This window comes from Phlebotomus papatasi, chromosome 1, assembly GCF_024763615.1.
Source record: "Phlebotomus papatasi isolate M1 chromosome 1, Ppap_2.1, whole genome shotgun sequence".
NCBI classification, from domain to species: domain Eukaryota; kingdom Metazoa; phylum Arthropoda; class Insecta; order Diptera; family Psychodidae; genus Phlebotomus; species Phlebotomus papatasi.
Genome location: NC_077222.1, coordinates 52,867,668 through 52,879,557, shown reverse-complemented (window position 1 = coordinate 52,879,557; position 11,890 = coordinate 52,867,668). Strand labels below are relative to the sequence as shown.

At 34.6% G+C, this 11,890-nt stretch overlaps 1 protein-coding gene across 2 annotated transcripts in view; it reads right to left on the bottom strand.

Moving 5' to 3' along the window:
- Window positions 1–34: 34 nt before the first annotated feature.
- The window catches only part of LOC129806244 (calcium-binding mitochondrial carrier protein Aralar1), a 32,178-nt gene continuing 20,322 nt past the window's right edge, over window positions 35–11,890 (bottom strand). For both annotated transcript variants that reach the window (XM_055854702.1, XM_055854692.1), the window contains exons 5-7: window positions 11,596–11,819; window positions 6,096–6,785; window positions 35–1,011 (exon numbers count right to left, since the gene is read on the bottom strand). In XM_055854702.1, coding sequence (XP_055710677.1) covers window positions 537–1,011; window positions 6,096–6,785; window positions 11,596–11,819 — 1,389 coding nt within the window. In that variant the 3' untranslated portion in view covers window positions 35–536. The remainder of the gene's footprint in view (window positions 1,012–6,095; window positions 6,786–11,595; window positions 11,820–11,890) is intronic.

Genomic DNA, 11,890 nt, shown 5'->3' with positions numbered 1-11,890 from the left:
CATTTATGGACAAGAATTCACTTCACTGGTTTGATTTCTTTTTACACTTTTTTTTTCTCATCGCTACATTGCTCAAAGTTGTGATCACAAATTCCATATTTAATAATGTGTATGGAGGAATTGTTAATAAACAAAGCGTGTCGATTGAGCTCCAAGAATAACATTGAAAAAATTTTTACGGAAGATAGAAAGAAAATTATGTTTTCAATCCTAAATGCATTAATTTTCATCTTTCTCTCAACATTCGCAACAAGATTTTTGTAGAAAAAATATTTGCTCTCTGTTTTTGCCACTTTGCAGCAATTTTTTTTTAAAACATAAGAAAAAAAATTCTTTAACATTTTCATCCCCAATTTAATTGTGGAACTCTTTTTTTTCCTTACGATTTCTTTTGTTCGGTGCTTAAGACACACTGAAGACACTTTTATTTAAAAACAGTAATTTTTGTTGTTGTTTTGTTTTCAAAAAAATATAAACCTGTACCTCAACCAAGAGACTCCAAAGCGCATTTTGTGTTTCTTTTTTTTTTACCTTCATCACGTCTTCGGGGGCGATTGGATGCTAGAGGCAAATCGTGGCAGGGATAGTCCAAACTTCGTTTCAATCCCATTGACAATTGGCACAGCAGCCTGATAGCCACCAATGTGATCGGGATTCTGTTTGAACACAGTCGGTTCCACAGTTTTCACCTTTTTCACATCCGAACCCGTTGGCCTATTTCCACCAAAGTCCACAACAAACAGACGCTGCAGCAGTTCATAAGTCACCAGCGTCACACCAAATTGTGGCGATGATCGACATACACGAGCTGCTGTACCCTTCCAAAATGCCCGAGGCCCTTCCTCCCGCATTATCTTCCGTGTAGCATCCAGGACGCCCGTGTACGTTGTCTGACCCGTTCGGGCAACAACCTGCAGTCGTGTCTTAATGACATCAGCCGGTGTCACGAGCGATGCTGCCGGAATACCAGCAATGGCACCAGCAACGAGCAATGAGATAGGGCTGTTATATCTGCACAACAATGTATCAAATTAATCAATTAAAATCAGTTCATTAAACACTTTTTATTAAAATTTAATTTTATATCCTTTTAATGATTCAATAGAATTTATGCATTGCAAAATGGTCATAAAAATAACACCTTGCATAGAAGTTTTCCCCCAATGCCTAAAAGAGTGCACGCGATTACGTGTAAGCATTAGAAAAAATCTTTAAGGCACTACTGTTATAAATAAAATAGAATCTCTAATAAATCCGTTTATTTTCTCATAAATTACATATAAATTACTCAATGAAATTGAATGAATGTATTTTGACATGGAATTAAAGCACACGCCATCTAGCGGTATTTTGATAAAGTTGGCATATTCAGTGAATTTGTAAAAATGTTTAAGGACTGAATCACATTGACCGCCAAATTTTTACCGTCACCGTTAAAGTCTGATGTGATATTCCGCTAGCTTTACTGAATGATTGTACTTATGAATTAATTATACTAAATAACTCCAAAAAATAATTTCGGATTTTTTATTAAACATTTTAAAAGGTCAAATAAATACCATTTTAACCCTTTTAACACTTAAGGACGATTGGGTCACCGGTGACCCAAAAATGAAACTTTTCAAGATCAGTGGCGTATCTAGACACTTATGCGGGGGGTGCGGTTGTACGCGAAGGCGCCCTCCCTTACCACATTAAAAATTGTTCGAGCGGGGGGTTTTACTGTTTATCAGTATCATTGACTATACTATATTCCTTGAAAAATTTAACTTTTAATTTTGAGTTTAACTGGTTTAATTTTGAAAATGCAGTGAAATTTTAATTATTTTTTAATAAAAGTTAAACGCAAAAGTAGAAGTACTCAATGTTCATCAACAGTAAAAATTAAAATTTTGAAGAAGAGTATTTTAATTAAGATTATTTTGAAAACATGCACAGCTTAAGCATGAAATGGTTAAGGTTGTACTGAAAACATGCACAGCGGTTAGGCTTCTTAAAACAGATGGTGCTCGTCAGAACTGGTACAGCCGAGCACAGCTCAAGAATAAAATGGTTAAAATTGAGCATAGTCCTGCATAGCTCAAACAAAATTGAATATAAATTTTTAGCAGTTCTCTTAATCTTAATCGTTTTATGTTTAACAGCTGTGCCCGTTTTCAGCACAATATAAACCGTTTTATGCTTGAGCGGCTTGAGCTATGCAGATTTCATGCACAATATTTGAGAAGTATATACCAGTTTTATACACAATCTGAACCATCTTATACTTGAGCTATACGTATTTTCAGCACAATTTTGATTTAATATTTTGAAGTATTTTTTTATTTCAACTCGAAATCTTCAAAGAATATAAGGGTAAAATGCGTTTCAGGAGCCAAGAGGAATGCCAAGAAAGCTCTGCAACAAATTAGGTGCCCCCAAAAAGCACCTGAAGGAATTTAAAGTGTCCTTTTTTATTTCAACACGAAATCTTGCAAAAATATAAGGGCAAAATGCTTTTTTAGAGCTTTATGGGCGCCAAGAAAGCCTTTAGAACAATTATACGCCCTAGAAAGTGAGGGAATTAAAAAATCCTTTTCTTTAATGCGAAATTTTAATAGATAAAGACAAAATGCATTTTCGGAGCAAGAGGAGCACCATAGAAAGTCTCGTGAAGAAATTAAGTTTTTTATTTATTTCAACGCAAAATTTTGAAGAATTATAAGGACAAAATGCATTTTAAGAACTAGAGAGGCGCCCCGGAAGGTCTCTGAGAAAATTAAATAAAAGTGTTAACGCAAATTATGGTAGATTATAAGGACGTAAGGCATTGTTAGAACTACAGGGGCAATCCAGAAAGACTCGGAGTCTATTTTGTTAAATCTTTTTCACTTCAGCATTTAAAGAATAAAGGGTCAGGGTTCAGTTGTCTAAAAAATAAAGGAACATCGGCGCCCCTGGAGGCTCGCGCCCTGGGCGGACCGCACCTCCCGCACCCCCTTAGGTACGCTACTGAGCCCTAGTAGTCTATACAATCCGCTTTTTTTCATCTTGTCACTGTTCTGGAGCTTAAACGGTAAAAGGTATGAACTTCCGGTATTCGATGACCCCCAATAAAAAAAACAATATCTGCAAGCGTTTTTTTCGTCTCTCCTCCTGTTCTCCTCTACACCGCTCTCAAAAGATCATGATATTTTTTAGTTTTTCTCAAAAATGTTCTAAACTTTTCAATGATTTTCGGATATGTTTTAGAGGTTTTTCAGGCGAATATTTCGTCCATACGTACGTACCTATGACCGGAAAATTCTCCATTTTGAATTTTTGAACGTTGAAGTTAACCCTTTAAGGACGATTTGGTCACCCGTGACCCATAGAAAAAATAATTTTTCCAGACTACCTGAAGTTATTTCTTTCTAATGTTTGTGTATATAATCACGAAGTAGAAAGATGTAGGAATCTAGGATATTTTTTTGCAAATCTCCAACTATTTGCTATATAAAAAATATTTGAGATCAAAAATAACTAATTTTCAAATTTTCACGTTGGTGCTTGAATTTTAATATTTTTAATATTTCTAATTTTTTTTAAGCAAAACCCTCTTGGGACTAGAAACTATAATAACTATACATAATATTTCTCAACAAAGTAAAAATTATAGTTTATTGGTATTTTCAGGAAAGCTTTATAATTTTCATGGGTCATATATGACCCAATCGTCCTTAAAGGTAAAAAAACACCGAATTTGTCTCTAGTGGATTTTCGAAGATTTGAGGCTAGACTGTTTCATGTTTTTGTGTATGTGTGCGCATAATAGTTAATTATTCGTGTAATATTGTGTGATATATCAATTACCTGAGATTTCCCAGTGCAATACTGACTGAAGAAGGTAATATTTTGATAATTTATGAGATACTTCTGCGTATATGTTGTAAATTCATAACTATTTACTCTTGTACATGACTTCAAAACAGGAAAAAAATTTCACGATCAATGAACCCGAAATCATCCACATATTATGCCCGGAAGATAGCGATGATGCCGACAATCTTGTCCTGAACGAAAGCGACACAATATATTTGGAATAAGACGTGGATGAAGTGGACTTTGAAGTCTTCATCGAAAACGCATCAACTCCGGAAGAACTCCCAGATCCACAGCAATGTGCAACTGTACGTCTAAAATTCCCAGAGACAAGCAACATTGCACCTACCCATTACCATCAAACATGTTTCGAAGAAAACAAAGGTGCACATGGTGCTACCAGAAAAAAGGATTATAAGACCAATGGTATTTGTGAGGCATGCGACATTTATATCTGTGTTACCTTACCAGTATGCGAAATTTTTTCGATGAATATCATAAAAATTAAAAATGAAGTAAACAATAATACATTTTTTCATAAAAAATATTGTTTTTATGTACCAGTTTTCAAGAGTCTTTGAGACCAAAAATTGAATGAGATTTTTTAAAATTAAATTTTGATCGTTTTAATTTTTACTCGTACTCTAAATAACTCTTTTTATTATCACAAATATATTCAAGTTATTTATCCTTCAAAGATAACAGAACAAACGAGTAAACTAGTCGTCTGGAAAATTTTGTGCTTTTTTACCTTTAAGGACGATTGGGTCATATATGACCCATAGTTTTCCAGGACTCCTAGGGATGGGAAAATTTCTTTTCAACCGTAAATCTCTTATTTAGGCTAAAATATCGAGGGAAACTTGATTTCGTTGAATTACGCTCAGCGGAAAGCTTCTCGTCCTTAAAGGGTTAAACCACTTTGTAAGGCTCATTTTTCAACCGAATTGGTTGGAAAGGATTTGAAATTCTCAATCCGGCAGCATTAGTCGCAATCGGTAATGAATCGTTTAAGTACTGATGATAGCGTTATATTTTTCCAAAACAGTATTTTTTTAATTAACTTTATGCTTATTTCGAGCTTTTGGTCAATGTGGGTTTTGGTTTTTCTCAAAAATGGCCCAATGTTTTTATAGAATGACAGGTTACGCAAAGACAAAGAATTATTTCTTTAATATTTTCTTCACAGGAGATATCAAATTTGATCAACTTATTTATCCAAAATTAAGGTATTAGTACAGGTTTTTCGAAAATTTTGGATTTCCGGAATACAATCCCGTTGCCTGTATCAGGATTGTTCAAAGGCTTTTCCATCTGGGAAGGCCTTTTATCGAAAAAAAAACAAAATCACTTGAGATAGGGAGTGGCAAAATCTGTAATAAAAAATACATTCAGCCCATTTCGCCTCCAGTTCGCCATTTCTGCCTTTTCTAAGTCATAAAATAGACATTTCTCGTCCCAAATGGCTTTCAAAACAATCTCTAAAATTCCATTTATCACTGAGAAAAAAAGAGGCTACGATTAACTTTTTTTCGTCATAACTTTAACACTTTTCGGGTGTAAAAATATATCAACATTTTTTAATGTTAATTTTACACCTTTTGAGGGTAAAATCAACATGAAAAAGGCTACCTTTAACCCATAATAGACCTAAAAAGGGTAATATTTACACCGATTTCGGATCAATACTGCAGGGTAAAAATAATATTTCCGGAATGTTATTTTGACTTTTTCGGATTTCTCTCAGTGATCATGAAATTTAAAAAAAAAAAATTATATTCAAATTTAATTCACGACAGCTCGTAAATGAAAATGTCATAAATCATCTCATTCTATTTTTTCAATAAATTTTCCCCAGCATTTTTACAAAGTTAACTTTTAGAAAATGGTTCAAAAACACAGATTTCTTTTTGAAATGAAGAAACAAAATGATCTTCGAAAAAGTTTTTGATCTTCTGCGAGCTCAGAAAAAAACAAAATATACGTTTTGTTACATTTTGCCCCACCTTCCTCTGTTTATTCTGTTTTCATGATATTGATTTTTCCATTGCATTGATAATGTCCATGATGCAATTCTTATCACTACAGTGCCATGCATTATCAGTAAATAATTTGCTAGAGGACAAATTATGCAACAAACTCGAAAATATGCTATAAATATTTAAAATAAAATCAGACACTGGTTCGAAGGTTCCAAAGGCAAAAAAATCATTTAAAAAAAATTTAGAGAGAAGAAAAAGGAGTTTTTGACTTACCCATCTTCATCTGCAAACAGGGACTTAGTGTGAGCATACATGGGGAAGTAGATGGCAGAGAAGGGTACATCGCGCAGGAAACACGCTCGAGCCCCTTTGTACAGTCCAAACAGCCCCAAATCCTTCACCACGCTCCAGGCACGAACTTTAGCTCCACTAGCAATCTCACCGGCCACTTGAAGACGAATTTTCACGATTTCCAGAGGATTGGTGAAGATAACTTGACTTCCGCCAGCACAGGCTCCAGCCAGTATCTCTCCATACAACGGGACAACTCCCTTGTCCCCAATTTTATCTCTGACAAGGTCATTAACAGTGAGTTTGATGGCCTTTTCGGGTGCAACACCAACCAATTGTGGCACCAGGCCACGATACAAACCCAAAACACCCTCATGCCGGACAACCTTCTTGAAGCAATCCCAGGAATTTCGATATGCCACTTCCCCAATAAATGAACCCGTTCGTTGATTCTGCATTCGTGTCTTCACCAAATCAATTGGATAGACCGCTGTGGCACCAGCAGCTCCAGCAATTGATCCCAGTGTAAACCGATAAGCACTTTCGAGTATTTGAATAAGAAAACCACGATCATCAGGACTCGATACGGCTTTTATTTCAGCCAAACGATGTGTCATATGTTTAGCATAATGCTCTGGTGCAATATTGCTTAAATCGCTGTACACTATTCGTCTGCAAAAAAAAAAACAAAACCATAAAACCCAAACTATCTCTTTTTAACTGCATCAGAAACTCAATTAGAAAACTTATAATTTATGGGGAAAAAATATAAAAAAAAATACTTTTGGAATTTTCACACAAGATTTCTTTTACATGAAGACTGATTTTTTTATCACGAGCAAATCCATTCACATTAAACATTCTAAGCATTCGATCTCACATTTTTTTTCGTGTGTGTGCATTAAACCACTAAGCAAGAAAAAAAAATAAAACAACTGGTTAAAATCCATGAAAGAGGAAGGTAAAAATTTGTGCTATTTTTTTTCTCATATTTTACAGTGAAAATTATAATGAAAGGGAATGAATTAAAAAAAACTAAACTTTCTTTTGAAAATTTCATACACTTGCCTATTCTTGTCAATCTTTCTTAATTTCCACCAACTTTTGGGAAGCATTTTCAAAAAAAAATAAAAAGTAAAGTACACAGTGAATGGAAAAGTTATTAAGAATCATTTCTTTTGGCAAAATTGTTCAGCAACAAAAGAAGAGATAGAAAAAGACATAAAAACTTGAGAAAAAAGAAAAGATCGACAAGAGAAAAATATCGATTTTAGAAAACATCTTTCTGCTTTTCCGATATTGTACAACAAAATTGCTTCTTGTAGGTGAGATTCTTATATTATAAAGGGATGGCAAAACGTCCCATACTTTGCAAAGTGTTCGAACGCGTGACATCGATTCTAAATCTAAAAAGTCCTTTCGCAACATTTACCGTTTACTGGGGTGCAATAATAACTTTTCGACACTACCGAATCGATAGTATCGATAAATCTATATCTGTTAGATTAAGTGAATGTCGAGCTTTTGCGTATTGTCGAGCCATTCATTGTGACGTTCAAAAAAGAATGTGGCTGTTGATAAATACCTATATTAGTCACAGGAAGTACAGCAATCGTTTAAATATTTCAGAATCGACAGTCGATAGTATCGAAAATAAGCCATCATCTCAGCCCTGATTTTACAAACAATTTGAACTTTGAAACAATTTATAAATTACTAAAATTGATTTTCGGATAAAAATTATTTGACGGTACACAATCGGTTCATTACCGGTTCATAACCGATTGGAATCGGTACAGACTTGTAAGGAATTCCAAGACCTTTCCAACGAGCTCAAACATACCCCTTTCGAATAATAAATACACCCTCTAAAACTATTTTGACCTTTAACTTTGAAAAACCGTTATAACGCATGATTCAACGGTATTTTCGCATAAGGACGCAATGTCTGCCTGGGTAATCTCTAAAATATGTCAAATAATGAAAAAAATCACACGAGATGTTTTCGAATGATACCAAAGAACATAGTTTTGCACGGGAAGGGGTGACAATTGAGCAAAATTAGGGGTGTGTCCTTGGGTCCTTTGGTCAGCTTATGGTGATTATTCCCCGAAAATCCTAAGTCAATATCTCTAACCGTTTGGCTTCTAGAGCTAGCGACAAACTGCCGGTCGTGACATTATTCTAATCCATATTTCCAATTCGCTGGATATGATATTAGTCGCAGTAGGCTTTGGATTTTGTTTTTTCTTCGTTATCGTTTTAAGAGAATCTAGTCAGGGGTGGAATGATAACTTTTCGATACTACTTTTTTGAGTGAATAAGAGATTTTTAAACATTATTACACTGAAAATCCGAAAAAGTCAAAATAACATTACGGAAATGGTAATTTTACCCTGTATTATTGATCCGAAATCGGTGTAAATATTATCCTTTTTAGGTGTATTGGGGGTAAAAGTTACCCTTTTCATGTTAATTTTACCCTTAAAAAGGTGTAAAATTAACATTAAAAAATGTTGATATATTTTTACACATAAAAAGTGTAAAGGTTACGAGGAAAAAAAGTTAATCGCTCCCCTTTCTTTTCTCAGTGTAGATCACTTATTGTACCATTCTTAAAAAAATGCGACTGTTATCACGAAAGTTTCTCACGTGAGTACAAAAATCGAGAAACACATTAAGTTTACTAAGGAAAAATCGAGTCAACCATTCTAAAATAATGTGCATTTCTCGATTTTTGTACTCACGTGAGAAACTCCCGAATAGCGAAATTTGCCCCCTGATCTGCCATCATGAAGTTATACCGGTTTACGGAATCTTTGTTTTTACCATTTTGTCTTTAGAATCTTTGAGGCTATTTACATCGCCGCATTAGATTGGCTTTGAATTGTTCCAAAATCGGATTTCCGATCATTAAGTCTCAATCTAAGGCCGCAATCTACACGGTTTCATTGAGGTCATTTTTAGACTGTCGAATTAGAATCAAACTGAATTGTCCGAAAATCCGATTTTGAGAAAATTCAACCTCAATCCAATGCGACGGTGTAAATGGTATCTTTGTCTTCGGTAATTTTTGTTTTTTTTTGGAAACTTTGTCTTTGGAAATCTTGTCTTTCATAATTTTAAACTAGTATATTTTATTAAATAAAGTAATGATATTACAATGGTGTTTTTTTTTTAAGTTTTTAGTTTCATCCTTCAGGGCAAAGGGAAATGTTCTGTGTTTTGGGAAATTTTTAATTTCGTCCTTTGGGGCAAATGGAAATTTTCTGAGAAAAGGGAAATTTTTGGAAAATTATAAAATATTACTTGTGCAAAATGTGTTACAGACAAAATTTACGAAAATTGTGCAAAATGTATGAAAGACAAGATTTCCAAAGACAAAGTTTCCAAAAAAAACAAAAATTACCGAAGACAAAGATTCCAAAGACAAACTGGGAAAAACAAAAGTGTAAAAAACAAAATGGAAAGAACAAAGATTCCCGATTCCAGTTATACCACAGTCACCCTAAAACAGTGCACCTTTGAAGTTCGCCCGATAGATAAATACTGTGGAATTTCTAAGACCGATTTCAGAAAGAAAGTTATGCCAGCCGAGGACTTGCAGGATTTCAAGAGGAAGTGTAAGAAGGTCGTCCGCGACCGTGGAGATGGGCTTGTGAAGTCCCTAATGAAAAGAATTAATAAGATGGTGCAAGAATTCGGTGGAAAGCCATTGAATTAAAAATCAAAAATTTAGAAAAATCCCAATAAAAATATTTTTCCAAATAAAGTTCCAAAAAACACGGTTAACATTTGAAATCAATTTTTCAAATGGGAATCTTTTCGTCTACATGCTTCTTTTCTGAAGAAAGAACAATAAGTGATATCAACATGGGGTTTTCAGCAAAGGTCATCATACATCAACATCAAGGGGATCAGATAATTTTGCTAAATAATCAGATACCTAGCTTATAAGTTACAATATTAAATTTCGGACAAAAATAAATTATCGGTCCATAATCGGTTGTAATAACCGTTTCAGACTTGTCAGCGATTTGAAGAAGGCGTTGCCATTTGATTCAAACCATTTGATTCAACGACATTTTTGGGGATTTCGTGAAGCAATAGGTAAGAGTGCGAGTAGGCTCTCGGGCGGTGAGATGCTTGACTATAAACTCTCATAATTGTGAATTCAACTCCCGTTCGGTGCAAAGAACTGAATGTTTGGAAGGCGACATTTTCTCATATAACAGAAACGCTAGACCGCTACCACGCCTAGTGGCCAAACGGTAAGAGATAGCGACTTGGGACTAGAGATCGTAACCGAAGTAACTTTTGGCAACGGGGGTGTATTTTGAAATTTATCTTTGCCACGATAACGGTTTTGGATAATAAATAGTGGCGAGTGTCAAAAAATTGTAGAATAGCGGCTGCGGATTCTCGTTTTTCTCTTAATTATTACAAATAAGGTAAAGTACCCTCTAGTCGGCCGGTTTTTCAACTCGGCCAATGCGACTATTTATTCAATTTACTTAGATTTGTTATAATATGGTCTTACCGATTTAACATTAGAAGGTGTATTATATTATATATAACGTAAATCAGTGAAAATTTCATAGAAATTGACTATAAAACGTTAAAAAATTGGTTAAATAATTCAACTGGCCGAGTTGAGAAACCGGCCGTCTAGAGAGTACTTTACCTTAACACAAAAATCGTTTTTTATGTGCCGTTTGATCTCCGGGGGACCCCCCTTCTCGACCTAAGTCGATCTAAGGATCGTTAGTATTCCCCTCATTTTGCCCCATTCCTTCCCTTATCTTCCAAAACCATGTATTTTGGGGATTGACCAAAACCGCGCCGTGCGCTTTTTTTTCATTTTCAAAGGTTAAAAAGGCTCTGGAGAGTGTATTTCTCATGCAAATGGTATAATATTTGGGCTCGTTGGAAAGGTCTTGGAATTTCCGATAAAACTGATCTAGTTTCAGTCGGTTCTGAACCGGTTCATAACCGATAACAAGTTTTTATTCAAAATTTAATTATATTACTCCTGAGGTGTATTTTGGGGAACTTTTCAGTGATTTATGAATAAGTTTAAATCGGTTGAAAATCGGTAAACAGTAAATGATGCGAAGGTACTATTTTAAGGTATAGGTTTTAACTTGCGAGTTCAAGCGCTTCGCAGAGACTGAAATTCTAATTGAAATTCTCATACAATTTAACACTTTGTAGATTGAATTGATTATGATGATTTAACTTTCCAGTATTCTCCGAAGCCAGATTTTGTATTAAGGGATATTTTCAAGATCCATGCATTCCTGAATTCCTTCATATATTTACTCTGTTACATTTTACGAACTTAGAAGAAAATTGCAATTTTGATCGGAAGTTTCAACTTCAAAATGATTTTTTTCGCGCTTTTACGGCTATTTCAAAATAAGAATCTCACCTAGCATAAGCTAATCATCGATTTATCATTGTTTTGGCGAAACAAACTTACCCGGTTTGATGTATAACGCCGGCCATTTGGAAGAGTATATCGATCTCAAGTGGAGTTATTTGGCTCATCATTTGTGCAGAATGTAGGAGTTCATCTTTTGTTATGGGCTGTAGTCGATTGCCGTTTGTTGCATTGAGGTAGATTCGTTTGATCAACTCCATATTATTCAGCAGTGAGTTGAATGCCATAAAATATGGATAACTCACTTTCTTGCCTTCTGTAATCTGAAGAAGAAAAAAAAACATGAAGAAATAGTAAAAATTTCTCTACAAATCCCAACAATCGTAAATAATAC